Genomic DNA, 15353 nt, shown 5'->3' with positions numbered 1-15353 from the left:
CGGCACCTGTAGCCCATTTCCTGCACACGCCTGTGCACGGTGGCTCTGGATGTTTCTACTCCAGACTCAGTCCACTGCTTCCGCAGGTCCCCCAAGGTCTGGAATCGGCCCTTCTCCACAATCTTCCTCAGGGTCCGGTCACCTCTTCTCGTTGTGCAGCGTTTTCTGCCACACTTTTTCCTTCCCACAGACTTCCCACTGAGGTGCCTTGATACAGCACTCTGGGAACAGCCTATTAGTTCAGAAATTTCTTTCTGTGTCTTACCCTCTTGCTTGAGGGTGTCAATAGTGGCCTTCTGGACAGCAGTCAGGTCGCCAGTCTTACCCATGATTGGGGTTTTGAGTGATGAACCAGGCTGGGAGTTTTAAAGGCCTCAGGAATCTTTTGCAGGTGTTTAGAGTTAACTCGTTGATTCAGATGATTAGGTTCATAGCTCGTTTAGAGACCCTTTTAATGATATGCTAATTTTGTGAGATAGGAATTTGGGGTTTTCATGAGCTGTATGCCAAAATCATCCGTATTAAGACAATAAAAGACCTGAAATATTTCAGTTAGTGTGCAATGAATCTAAAATATATGAATGTTAAATTTTAATCATGACATTGTGGAAAATAATGAACTTTATCACAATATGCTAATATTTTGAGAAGGACCTGTATGTTTAGGGTTGTTGCCCTGCTGGGATGTGGGCCTCTGTTCCAGTTTCAAGTTCTTTGCAGACTCGAACAGGCCATCTTCAAGGATTTACCTTAATCTTCCCATCAACTCTGACCAACATCCCTTTCCCTGTTTAAGAAAAGCATCCCCACAGCATGATGCTACCCAAAACCCTCTTTGGTTTCCCATCAACAAACACAGCCTTTAGCATATAGGCTGAACAGTTACATTTTGATTTCATCTGACCAAAGCCTTTTCTTGCAGATACTTTCTCCTATACATTGCTTGTGACAAACTGCAAATAAGAATTCTTATGGCTTTCTTTTAAGAATGACTTTCTTCAGGAAACTCTTGTGTAAAGGCCAGATTTGTGAATTGCACAATATCCTAAAGATCCTATAGATCTTTGTCCATTTCATTAAAAAACATTAGTTTTCTTCCTTACACTCCACTAATTTGGCTTGGTCTACTAAATAAAACCTCAATAAAAAAATAACATGTAAGGTTGGGGTTTTAAACTGACAAAATATGAAAACGAATGCATACTTCAGCAAGGTTTGTTGGAAATCACTGAATTATTTTAAATTCAGTGATAAGTTACATTTATGTTTAGGATGTCTTCATCACTCTAGTCAGTATGATTTCCATTTTGCTGTATTATGTCAGTAATGAGCACCCCAAACAGCCCATTAATCTACAATCAACTGCAGTGTTTTGAATTTAATACTTTTAAAATGAGAGATTACACATTCTACAGGACTTACATCATCCCAACTAAATTCCTGCTGTACATCTGTCAATTAAATTGTGAATAAATTTCCGACAGGCTTGTTGAGTGATGGAACAAACACTGAGGCCCTTCAGATAAAGATGACCATGTTTGCTGCCTGATTTCTGGCTAGGTGTCTGAATGAATTACCTCTCAGCAGGGCTGTCGGGCTCTATAAAGCGGATGACTGGGGGAGCAGACAGCGTTTCCGTGGCAAACACCCCCCCCTGAAGCTGGATCCCAAAACCTGTGAGTGGATCCCCCCTCAGGAGGACTTCACTTGTTTCCACATGGAAAATCTGCCCCCCGGGGCCAACAGAGCTGGAGGACAGGGACACTGAAAAGGAAGAGAGAGAGCCAAAGAGAGAGAGAGGATACGTCAGGCAGAGATATTACTGGAAACATAGCAAATAAATGGAGCAAAGGGAAGGACCATTGGAGAAGGTTGAAGAAGGTAGGGGAATGAGTCACAGTCACGCTTACTTCGACAGTTAAATCTGTTCTCTCACACAGGGTGAAACAAGGCTCAGGTTATTCAGATAAATCCTCAGTGTAGGCACTGAACTGCAAAATATACTCACATGACCTGACAGCTGAGCAAAATTGCATTTGGTGCAGGACTGCAAAATTACACCATCACTTTAGCCAGGCTGACCCATGAAACTGACAGGGCGGTGTATACTATAAATGCAGGCCTGGGATTACACATCAGTCAATCTTTATGTATGGAGCATTTTTCATACAGACAGTAACACTAAGAGCTTTACATCAGATAAGACAAGGAAGAAAAAAAAAATAGACAACAAAGCGCCAATTAGCTAAAAATAAAAAACGTATAGAGAAAATAATTCAATTTAAAGTTAACATGACAGTCCAATAAGACTACAGATACAATCAACTTCATGTTAACATTTAAGAATAATAGGAATCCTAATTGCTAAAAATTCATCTAGATTTCTGTGAAAAAAATATTTCCTCCATTACAGATTTCTACTGTTTTTGTTACTGAAATGCTTCAGACCAAACTAATGGAAATGCCAGACAAAGATAACCTGAGTAAATGCAAAAAACAACATTACACATTTAAAGCAGAGTTAAATTGTTCCAGCCACACCCAGACCTGATTACTACCAGACAAGTTAAATCACTTCACTTCAATAAAATCTGTTTGATAAAAGATTTATTAAGCTAAAAGATTCCAAGAAACATCATGCAACCTATGAACTAATTCAGGAACATATGAGACGAAGTCCATAATATCCATCAGTCTGGGACAGGTTACAAAGCCTTTTGCAAGGCTTGGGGACTTGAACGAACCAGTCAGTCAGTCATTTTCTACCGCTTAATCCATAGTGGGTCGCAGGGGAGCTGGTGCCTATCTCCAGGGATCTATGGGCAAGAGGCAGGGTACACCCTGGACAGGTCGCCAGTCCAACGCATGGCAACAGACAAACAACCATGCACACACTCATTCATACAATGCAATTTAGAGAGACCAATCAACCTAACAGGCATGTCTTTGGATTGTGGGAGGAAGCCAGAATACCCAGTGAGAACCCACGCATGCACGGGGAGAACATGGAAACTCCATGCAGAAAGACCCCCGGCCAGGAATCGAACCCAGGACCTTCTTGCTGCAAGGCAACAGTGATACCAACTGCGCCACCATGCAGCCCTCAAACCTTGAACAATTATCAACAAATGGAAAAAAACATGGAACAGTTGTGAAGCTTTCAAAGAGTGGCTGACCTACCATTGATGACACAGCCATCAGATGGTAAAAAAGAACCCCGAATATCATCCAAATCAATGAAATTAGAGGGGGCAAAAATTGCATCCTTGAGAAAGAAAAACCATTGCTGGCCAAACAGAACACAAAGATCTGTTTTTTATTTAGTAGCCAAAAAATGTCCAAGACTTTTGAGAAAGTATTCTGTTTACCGACAAGAAAAGTGAAACATTTTAAAAAGGTCTTCATCCCTTTATATCAGGCAGAAAACTAACAGCGTTTCATAAAAAGAAAATACGAACAGTCAAACATGGAGGTGGGCTGCTTTGCTACCTCAGAACCAGGACGGCTTTCCATAATTGATGGAATCAAGAAATCTGCTCTCAGAAAATCCTAAAGGGGAATGTCTGGCCAATCTTTTGAGACCATAAGCTCAGGTGCACTTGGATTATTTAGCAAGACGATGACCCAAACCACACCATCAAGTTCACAAACCAATTGTTGAGAAAAACAAATTGCAGGGACCTAATCAAAGTCCAGACTTTAATTGAATTGAGATGTTGTGACATTTCATAGGTCGTTCATGTTCGAAAACTCCCAATGTGGCTAAATTAACACAATTCTGCTGAGAAGAGTGGGCCAAAATTCCTTCACAGTGACGGAAAAGACTCATTGGTAGTTATCGCAATTGTGAAATGGCAGTTGCTTCAGTCATGAGTGGCACAACCCGTTAGGTTTAGAGTGCAATTACTTTTTGACAAAAGTTCCAGGTTGGTTTGGATAGTTTATTTCTCTTACTAAATTAAACCTGCTTTGTATTTGCTCTGGCTTCCTTTGTCCAATATTAAAATATGTCTGGGTCTAAAGCGTAAAAGAAGAAATCTGTTAGGGGGGGAAATATTTTTTCACAGCAACGTATTTCATCAGATTGAAAACATAAGTCTCAAGTCTGCCTTAAAAAAACATCAGCAGTCTCAGCTTGTCTGATCTTTCCCATTTTAACACAAAATGAGATTGTCATACATGAGCTCTTGTGGTCCTTCTTCCTGTTCCTCCTCCTCCCAGTAGAGCTGCGGGGACTGGTGGGAGCAATGGGGCACGGCAGTGAGTTGCTACCTTGGCTGCTGAAGCCTGAGGTGGCCGTGGAGGAAGGGGAGAAGCCACCGCTCACAGCTGCTAAAAGAAAATAGAGTAACACAAGCCACATGAAAGGGCTGGGGCAGCAAAAAAGCATAATCTGCAGCAGCAGCAGAATGCAACACAAGAGTGAAAAGTGGTGACTATTGTCAGGGTAAACCTCATGCAGAAAGATTACAATAACCGCTGTTAAGGATTCACAAAAACTGTACTGCCAGCAGCAGAGCTGTCATAATTGATAACTTACATTTGCATGGGTCCTGCTGGTTGTGTAGGTGGCTTGGGCTGCTCCATGTCTTGCTGTGGCTGGCATGTGGGGGATGGCAGTAGTTGCTGCTTTGTTCCCAGTGATGATGGTTGCTTTTCTGTACTTTAACTGCAGCAGCAAGAAGGAAAACACATGCGTCAATAACACAAGATGCTCTGATTCAAAGCATAAATTAAAGAATTCAATCCACTGGAAACTGTCATGAGTTGCTTTTCGAGTCTAAATTAATACCTCTGCCTAGGGGATACGTCAACAACAGCTGATATTTAATGCCTTTTATCCAAAACACTAGCTAGAATCCTGCAGTTTAACGTACTTTTAGAGATCAATTAGATACACAGTAAATTATGGAAACGTTAAAGAATTCTACAGTGTTTCTACAGAGTCTACTGCCCCCGCGACCCGGTCCCAGATGAAGCGGAAGACGACGAGTACGAGTAAAAATATCTTACATTTAGGGGCCAGGCTCCAAAGTGCTGCTTTCAAACTGAATATCATTTTGATCATTTCATTCTGACAAAGAGAGTAAGACTGTTGAACACAGTCAGGAGGTCCTGCTGACTGACTGATGGGAGGCATGTGACTTGTCCTTGATTGAGTACAGCTGAAGGCCTGATTAATGTCAATGCAGAGTTTGTGTCTCTGCATCTGATTGGCACTGCTAAAAGTGCTTCATGACAGTCTCTATCTATGCCAAAGTCTCCCAATGCAGAATAAATTCACATATCTACAGAGTGTTGCTTATGTTGAATGGGTTCATCCTTCATGTGAAAACATGAGCATTCAGTCAGACTCCATTCATGAAGCCATCAAAGGAAAAACAGCTGACCAACTGTCTGACACTGGCCTCAATTATTACCTTTCCCTCCTAGATTCAGGCAGCTGTATCAGTTGTTCAGTGACAGTCATCCTTGCCGCCTCGTTTGAAAAATTCTAATCTCTGGCAGTTTGCTAGCACGGATGAAGGATTTTCTTGGGAGATTGCTGACTGGTGCCTGGGATGTTTGCATTACTCGAGGACTCTGGTTAAATCCAATCATACTTATTCAGGCAACATCCAGCAGAACCTCTGGCCCTTTTCAAGAAACCAAGTTCCTTATAGCTCAAACCAGTCTAAAAACTCTGACTCTGCCAGCTTAAATTAAGCTCACCTAGGGCACTCTGTTTAAGAAATTGTGCTCTCAGTCTTAGTGGGTGGAAAGATATGTCGGTTAGTCTCATTAAATCCTCTGAGCAGATTAAACAAATTGCAACTTCTAATCATGCCTCCTCCCTGGAAAGAAGAGCTGGGAAAATTCTCTCATCTCAAAAACACTCTTATTTAAGAGCTGAATTTTTTGCTGAAGGTAGATATTAGAAAACACGTCTAGATTGTTACTACACCGTTCTGTTATCAACAGAAACACATGCATTATGTATCTGTTGTGGAGCACGCTGACAGTGTTGCATCCACTAAAACAAGTTCAAATTTATAATATGCCACATAGCTCAAGTGATGTTAAGAGATTATTTTAATCTGTTTGCAATAATGAATGGGGATGTTGCTCTTATTTATTAGCAACCCTAGCAAAGATGTGTAAAACATCTTAAAATAAAGCACTGTTTTAGTGTAGGAGAAAAATGCTCATACCAATGATTTTAGAGAAATCTAACCTTTAATTTGACTATATTTGTATGGTAAGGGAAAAATACACAAATTTCCACATGTCCATCCATTGTTGTTTCACTCCAAACTCCAGCTCAATTCTAGTGTCATCTAACCAAAGCAACCAGTTACAAATAAAAACTCAGAAGAGTTTAGGAAACTCTATGTGTTTATGTTTGTGATGGGAGGACAGAAAAGGCTTTCCAGCTGGGATGCCTCTCAAACAACTGGTTGTCATGGAGCCACGTTTTACTGCAACAGTGAGCTTTAGAGATTTTCTACCTCTCAATCCATCCTAAACATGGATCATTGTCTTGCTTGGTGGCCAGTGGAAAGACAAATGGACTTCTGTGTCATCTCATAGTTATATCCCAGTGAAACAGGAAATTGTGGGTTACTAATTAATCGTTCATAGATACTTTGATCAACTTAAAAAAAAGCAGTAAAGCACAAATTTAAAAAGGCTTCAGTTAAATTAATGTGTGACACTGGTGACTTTGTAAAAATTAATAATTATTCCTTAACATAGGATGTTTCCCCTACTGAATACCCAACAAATATGTTTATTTAATTTATTCAAAGTTATATATGACATCATTCTGTAGATATTGCAAAACCATGGCAGCATAATCAAATAATCTGGATGCCAAACAGCTGTTTTTGCTCTCCAGATGTCCAACTGCAGCCACAAATAGTGAACATTAAAAAAATTACAGAAATGACGGGCTGAAATGTCAAGAAAAGGTAATCTCACTAGATATCAAGCAAGAAAAGGGTTGTTGTCCTAAAAAATCAAGATGAACACAGCTATTCATTATTTTTCAGTTTCAATATTAAAGCTATTACCTTTATTTGATTTGATTATCACTGGACTGCATTATTTATCTATATTGTCTCTTCAAGCTGAAACAAATCTTGTCAAATCTACATATAGAGGACTATTAGACTGATTATTTCTGTTACCTTAGGAAACTGAATCAGAATCAGTCTTCTTTTCTCAGAAGACAACTTCAGAAGAACTTTAAAAAAGTAAGTAATTTACTAAAAAAGACACTAAAAACTAGTCATTAAAAAACTATGAATAATATACAGAAACACCTTGGAAAAAATACAATCTGTAAACGTATGTAACAATAAACAGCTGCTTATTTCCTTTTTGTAACTTCGTCCTCAATTTCTATCCTTCACACGTCTTTGTACAGGCAGGGGGAGAAGTTCTTACAGCTGCTGACTCAAAAATAATTTTGCAGGAGGTGGCAGGAACATGATCTCTGACAGAGAAATCTCTTCTGTGTATGGTTTCTTGATATGCATGCAAGTGTGCAACCATAGACATACAAAAGAAAAAAAAACACACAGTCATAATGATTCAGACAGCCTGGAAAAACACAGCCAAACTCTTTACAGCTGCATGTTACACAGCAAAGGACGGAGCGAGCACAATATTCCCAGTTGTTCTCTGGGATTCCTCCGCAGAGTGTGGAAGGTTTCATCTCTGCAGATGAATCTGTGTTTTATTTTTTTAACTACTTTCACTCAAAACTGTCTCATACATTCATTCTTTCTAATATACACAACATGAGATAGTAAACAAAATACTTTCACTAATACTTTCAATGAATTAAAGCAGTCATAACTTAAAAAAACAGAAGTACAAATTTGATCTTGCCTCCTTTCTTCTTTCTTAATGTAAATATCATCAGATTTTAGAGTCAGAAACCTAAAAATCTTGTGTGAAGCATATATATATATCACAGTTGGTCTGGTGATTTTAAAATACTCTTTTCTAACAAAACAAAAAAAGCTTTTGCGTTACTAAAAACCTGAACACAGTTAAAAGTAAAAGTTGTAAAAGTAGTGGTATATGCTGTTTCATGTATTTGCCTAAGCGAGTTTCACCTCAGGGCTGCCATGCTCTTTTCAAAATGTTTTGACATTTTATAGTCCAGATAAATTATCTATTATTACAAATAAAAGCTTGTCTTCCGTTACTATTTTTTTTTCTTCTTTTTAAAAAACAAGGTTTCTGTGACCTGCAGGCGTACCTGTGTCCTGTGGCCTGATGGGAAGTCTGCTCTGACTGGCGGGAAGAATCTCAAGCTTCAGATTCTCAGAGGTGCTGGCCAGCAGCTGTGTTGCCTCCATCAGGGAGCAGTGCTCAGTGTTTGTCTCATCTATGGACAGCAGGATGTCTCCCACATGAAGCGCTCCACACCTGAGGGTGAGACAGAGGCTGAGGATCTGTTGGGATGTCTTCTCTGTCAGGAAACCTTTTGTACTGAAGGGACATTTAAAAAGTTTCCTTCACCTTTCAGCCACACTTGCCGGCTTTATTTTGTCGATAATGATGACTTGCTTGCTTCTGTATATTGTTGTTGTGAGACTGATCCCCAGGCTGGCAGAAGGACCTTTCACTATTTCCACCAGCAGAGGGCCCGAGGCCTGCTGCACAGCCTCTGAAACAGACAACGCATGCATGCAGAACATTACACAGACTTACTGAATCTAAACCAGCAAATGAGCATGTCTGCATTACTGTTACCAGTTATTAGGGTTCTTAATAATCCAATGTGATTAAGAAATTATGTGTCTAATTTTACTCATTTTTAGCTGTTTTGTATGCAGATGATGAAATATAATGCAGAAATAAAACATTAGAATAAATTTAAGATGCATATGTTATTGTTGTATTTTTACAGAGAATTTAATAATGGGACCAAAAGGTGAGGGATCCCACATCTAAACCTCCATGTGAGAAGTCTACTCCACCGTGTTGGAAAGAGGTTCTAAGCATTCAGGTGGAACAGTTCGGCTTTCATCCTAGCTTTAGAACATTGGATCACATCTTTACCCTCGAGTTGTTAAGGGGGTCATAGAGGTTTGGTTGTTCGATTAAAGAAGGCAGAAGGCATATCATAAGGGCAATATGGTCTTTGTAACGTCAGGCTTGTTCAAAGCACTGGTTAGACCCCATCAGGCTTGCCCATTGTCTCCAATCCTGTTTGTGGTGTCCATGCACAGGATTTGAATGTAAAGAGGAGAGCTTGGGCTTGGGAACCTGGGGGTGTAATCGTAGCTTTTTGCCCATGATGTGGTTGTGCTGGTGTCTCTAGTGCATGACCTTCAGCATGCACTGGAGCAGTTTGCAGCCAAGCAAAAAGCCACCATTATGAGAAGTCAGCTCCTCTTATTCTGAGGCTATGGTTCTCAACTAGAATAAAAAAAAAACAGGAGTGTTCCCTCTAGGTTGGTGGTCACTCTCTGTCTTAAGTGAAAAATCCAAATATGTTGGTGTCTTGTTTTCAAGTGTTGGCAGGATGGAACAGAAGGTGGGATGGATACAGACTGGGGCCCCATCTGTGAAAATGCAGGCAGCGTGGCAGTCTGTTGTGGTAAAGAAAGAGCTGAGCAAAAACGAAATATGGAAAATGATCTAACGAACAAGATCTGCTACTCCTCCACTATAAAAGGAGTCAGCTAAGGTGTAGGCTATCTAAACAAGATGCCTCCTCAGTGGGTGAGGTGGTGACACAGGGGTAAAACGTTTGACCCATGTTCAGAGGTTTCAGTCCTTGATGCAGCGGTTGCTGGTTCGACTCCTTCCCCAGGCAACCTTTGCTGCATGTCTTCCTTCTTTCTCCACCCCTTTGCTGTCAAAAAATAAAGGCCACTAGTGCTGCAAAAAATTTTTTTTTAAATCCATTACAGGTTTTCTGGGCACGTTCCATTATTAGAAGACTCCAGGGTAGATCCAGAACATGCTAGAGGGACTATATGTCCCTCTTCCTGGGTTGACCTCCTGAACCTGTGACGAATGTTAAGCTCTCAAACTGCTGTGAATACATGCACTTCTGGATCAGTGTAGGCCTTTTAGATGAAATGTTTTAATAAAACTTCATCTGCTTTAAAAGTATAGATTACAGAAAACACTGAAATGGAGAATTTTGATTATTTTTAATAAATAACACAGACTGGACATTGTATGGCAGAAAATTATACAGCAGGGGAATATTTCACTGTGCTGCTTGACTTGCTGTATATATTGTAAATCCTAATGAGAAAATACTGTTTGATTGCATACAAGCAAAATCAAAGGAACACATATTTTTTTAAAATAAGTAGTAATCTTTTGCAAGGGAATCACTACTGTTCCCAGGTCAAAATCAAGTGATGATTGCTCTGAATGATTTCACACTTTGATTAATCTGCTGGCAGAAGGTCTGAATCTGACATTTTCATCCACATGGAGGAAATATGTGCCAACTATCCTTTGTGACCTGCCCTAGTTTGCACAGACCAGAGCAAAGAGCATGATCTTGGGAATTATTCACCCTGACCAAATAGAGATTATAATTAGGCTGTTACTCCTGTTGTGAGCTCTTGTACTTGGTGGCATATTCTGCTACTTAATGGAAAGGATTAAAGTGGGGTCACTCTTTGCTGTTATACAGAAATAAACGTGGTTACTCTTTTTAACAGCTTTGCGGTGTTAATTTGAGCAGAACACAGAAAATACCAATATATTTGAAGAACAATGTTTTCATTGTTCCATTTTTAAAACAGAACTTGAAATAATCACCACTGCAGTTTCTCCTATAGGTTTACTGGAAACAGCTTTTTAGTCCGGTTTTGTGCATACTTACATACAAACACATACAGACACAAACACAACATATTCACATAGAAGCAGGCACAATCACACTGAGCATAAATGGTTAACACATTTCTCTGTAAAACTGGTATGGCTTTGGGTGCAGAATACTCTTATTATTATTGCAAGTATTACTACTAATTTTATTACTATTATTATTTGTGTTTTGCTTTGTTTGTTGGTCACAGTGGCTGTTGTTATGTTGGTTCCCCTTGCCCCTCTTGATTTTCCTGCACTGTCTCTTTATAATTGTCATAACTTTTATAATAATGATATTTATTTTAAATAAATGTGTCAAAGACAAAAACAAGACTACATTAAGCATACAGCATCATCCACAATGGCTGGAATTGGTAAAAATACACTGCTCAAAAAAATAAAGGGAACATTCAAATGTCACATCCTAGATCTGAATGAATGAAATATTCTCATTGAATACTTTGTTCTGTACAAAGTTGAATGTGCTGACAACAAAATCACACAAAATCATCAATGGAAATCAAATTTATTAACCAATGGAGGCCTGTATTTGGAGTCATACACAGAATTAAAGTGGAAAAACACACTACAGGCTGATCCAACTTTGATGTAATGTCCTTAAAACAAGTCAAAATGAGGCTCAGTATTGTGTGTGGCCTCCACGTGCCTCTATGACCTCCCTACAACGCCTGGGCATGCTCCTGATGAGACGGTGAATGGTCTTCTGAGGGATCTCCTCCCAGACCTGGACTAAAGCATCCGCCAACTCCTGGACAGTCTGTGGTGCAACGTGACGTTGGTGGATGGAGCGAGACATGATGTCCCAGACGAGCCAGTCCATAGCTTCAATGTCTTCATCTTGCAGGAACTGTTGACACACTCCAGCCACATGAGGTTTAGCATTGTCCTGCATTAGGAGGAACCCAGGGCCAACCGCACCAGCATATGGTCTCACAAGGGGTCTGAGGATCTTATCTCGGTACCTAATGGCAGTCAGGCTACCTCTGGCGAGCACATGGAGGGTGGTGCGGCCCTCCAAAGAAATGCCACCCCACACCATTACTGACCCACTGCCAAACTGGTCATGCTGAAGGATGTTGCAGGCAGCAGATCCCTCTCCACGGTGTCTCCAGACTCTGTCACATCTGTCACATGTGCTCAGTGTGAACCTGCTTTCATCTGTGAAGCGCACAGGGCGCCAGTGGCGAATTTGCCAATCCTGGTGTTCTCTGGCAAATGCCAAGCGTCCTGCACGGTGTTGGGCTGTGAGCACAACCCCCATTTGTGGACGTCAGGCCCTCATACCATCCTCATTGAGTCAGTTTCTAACCGTTTGTGCAGACACATGCACATTTGTGGCATGCTGGAGGTCATCTTGCAGGGGTCCGGCAGTGCTCCTCCTGTTCCTCCTTGCACAAAGGTGGAGGTAGAGGTCCTGCTGCTGGGTTGTTGCCCTCCTACGTCCTCCTCCACGTCTCCTGGTGTACTGGCCTGTCTCCTGGTAGCGCCTCCAGGCTCTGGACACTACGCTGACAGACACAGCACACCTTCTTGCCACAGCTCGCATTGATGTGCCATCCTGGATGAGCTGCACTACCTGAGCCACTTGTGTGGGTTGTAGAGTCCGTCTCATGCTACTACAAGTGTGAAAGCACCACCAACATTCAAATGTGACTAAAACATCAGCCAGAAAGCATAGGTACTGAGAAGTGGTCTGTGGTCCCCACCTGCAGAACCACTCCTTTATTGAGTGTCTTGCTAATCCCCAAAGATTTCCCCGTTGTCTTTTCCATTTGCACAACATGTGAAATTGATTGTCAATCAGTGTTGCTTCCTAAGTGGACAGTTTGATTTCACAGAAGTTTGATTTACTAGGAGTTATATTGGGTTGTTTAAGTGTTCCCTTTATTTTTTGAGCAGTGTATGTTAAAAGCTTTAGAATAAATTAATCTTTTTTTAAAGTAGCAAAATCTCACACTAAAAGTAATAGCAAAAGATCTCTAAAGCTCACTGTTAGAGAACCGCAGCAGAGTAACATCTTTCCATCACCAAGTCTCCATAGTAACCATGAGATGCTCTCTACATGACAATCAGTTGCTTAGAAGGTTTACGTTTGTGATGTCCTACCATCAGAAAACTAAACATAAGGAGTTTGTTAAACACTACTAAGACTTTAACTGAAACCACATGCTTTGGACAGATAACACTAATGCCTCTTTTTCATGGCCTCTACTTTGGCTGGCTCCAGTCCACTCAGTCCTTTCTGCAACTGTTTCTGTTAATGGCTTTTCCAGCATGGTACAGACTTTCTTGGTACCAAGGCATAACTCCAGCTGCCAGTGAGTCAATGGAAACACAACACATTTAGTGTGGTGTAGAGTGAGATCGAGCAGAGTGGAGTCATGTGGTCCTAGAACTGTGAATGGAAATAAGGCTCAAGATTGATCTTTTTAGCAGCAAACAGTCCAGCTTAAGAAAAGATTATTTATGTGGAAATGCACCTCATGCCCATGTTACTTATGGCGGCAGATCTGTAATGCTGTGGGTCTGCTTCCTTTCTAAACGCAATAGAAATTTAGTTAATGTGTGCTGAATCATGAACTACTTGGACATTTTAAATAAATATCTGGGGGTCTCTACCAAGAAACTTATATGGGTCATTTTGAGACTTGCACCAGAATCAAATAAGTTTAGCCAAATTAAGAAGAAATGATTCAACAGACACAAAACCAACCTTCCTTCATCTCCATCTCAGTCCCCAGAGCTAAATCTTATAAAAACTGAGGGTTGAGCTGGAGAGCATGAGAAAAAACCACAGACTCTGGAAGATCTACAAAGATAGTGCAAAACGGAATGGTATAAAGATGCCTCTGTCCATAAGCCCCAACCAGATTATGCTACTGGAATAAAAGATGAATTTAAGGGTTTTTTTATCCCAAGGGTAACAGTTAGTGTGGGGGATGTTGTGTCTGTGATTTAAAAATTAACCTAACAAAGTTATAAAAAGTATGAACAGGCTTTGTGTTTCTGCATTTAGGCATCTCATGGGAAATGTTAGCCAGTCCAACAAATAAAATCTTTGGTGAAAAAATTTGTAAAATTGGTTTAAATCAGTCAAAAACATAAGCCACAGTAGCACCAATTAGAGCTGCAGGGGTTGACCTTTTAAAACAACTATAGAGACCAGAAATGCTGTCTGAATATTTATATGGATAAAGTAAGTAGGAAAAACTGACAGAAAAGGGCTCCAGACTTGGCATTGAACACGTCAGAGAAAATAAATGTTTCTGGGACAGATCAGAAACTAAACATTGCATAACATCGACCTCTGCAGACCATATCCAAGACAACCTCTTAAAATATGAGGGTTTCACTATAATGGAGGACAAGAAATGTGTCTTCTGACTATTCAGAGGTTATTCTTTCTCTTTGGTCAAATCAAAACAACATCAAATTGCTCAGCTCAGATATAGTTCAGCATTTTAGGAGTTCCTATAAAAAGGACTTAGAAGGTAGTGTAACGATAAAGAGCTATATAAGAGCAAGAGTTGTATGGACGATGATGATTACAGGTAACCCCAATGAATGCCTTTATGAAAAATGTCAAGATGAATCACAATCTTCAGAAACTTTGCAAAGGAAGAACATTCAAGCATAGAGCCAAACCAAGTGTGTTGCAAAAATTTTACAAGCCTTTCTGCAGAAAAAACAAGGTTCCTCCTCATTTTCAAGACTGTTATCACTAGATTCCAGACAGTTTTGTACCGCTTTCGACAACAAAATACTAAACATTTATCTAGCTGAGTTTTATTCTCTGTGTCTTCTAAAAACCATTAAATGACACAATCCATGTGAGCTTCCAGTTTGACAGTGTGGTAAAGGACTAATTCACAACCTTTTAAGAAATCTGGACCAACTTAGTTTACCTACATTTCAGAATTTAAAAAGGGATTATTAAGTACATACTGATTATTTAAAGCCTGGTTTGCAAATTGCATAATACTGTGTTTTATTTGCAAAAATTAAAATCCATGCTTTCTATAGTATCCCAATACCCAGTTTAGGAACCAGAATTTCAGTTTAAAAGCCTAGAGGCAAAAAGCAGTGAAATGTCTCCGTTTTTAAAGATTTAGAATAGTGTGCATTTATCTGTGTATACTCTGACAGTAACGTAAAAACTTAAACGATCACTGAGTTTTGACAAATTTGGTTTATATTTTAAATTGGAATTTAAATATTTTAAATGTGGCAAATTAAAGATAAACAAAGTCGTGTTCAGAGTACTCATATATATACATGATATACATATAAGAAGCCCTTTGGTAATTAGAAATTAAAATTCCTGTTTTAGAAAACGTATTGGGAAATAAAGTCTAGAATTCAAACATTTTTTCATAAACAAATTAATTTTTTCCATTCTTGTCTTGAAAGAATTAAATTCCATACATTTCCAGACTTTCAAGACTGTGTAAGAATCCAGAAAAATAGGAAATCTATGACCTGACCAATTTTTCTTC

At 39.8% G+C, this 15353-nt stretch overlaps 1 protein-coding gene across 3 annotated transcripts in view; it reads right to left on the bottom strand.

The window, feature by feature from the left end:
* Nucleotides 1–15353, bottom strand: part of LOC124876698 (glutamate receptor-interacting protein 2-like) — a 57345-nt gene that overhangs the window by 26065 nt on the left and 15927 nt on the right. For all 3 annotated transcript variants that reach the window (XM_047379687.1, XM_047379671.1, XM_047379679.1), the window contains exons 8-12: nt 8515–8662; nt 8252–8421; nt 4541–4669; nt 4180–4332; nt 1578–1764 (exon numbers count right to left, since the gene is read on the bottom strand). In XM_047379687.1, coding sequence (XP_047235643.1) covers nt 1578–1764; nt 4180–4332; nt 4541–4669; nt 8252–8421; nt 8515–8662 — 787 coding nt within the window. The remainder of the gene's footprint in view (nt 1–1577; nt 1765–4179; nt 4333–4540; nt 4670–8251; nt 8422–8514; nt 8663–15353) is intronic.

Source organism: Girardinichthys multiradiatus, chromosome 1 (genome assembly GCF_021462225.1).
Source record: "Girardinichthys multiradiatus isolate DD_20200921_A chromosome 1, DD_fGirMul_XY1, whole genome shotgun sequence".
Classification (NCBI taxonomy): domain Eukaryota; kingdom Metazoa; phylum Chordata; class Actinopteri; order Cyprinodontiformes; family Goodeidae; genus Girardinichthys; species Girardinichthys multiradiatus.
Note: the sequence above shows the minus strand (reverse complement) of the source record. Positions and strands in the feature narration are given on the sequence as shown.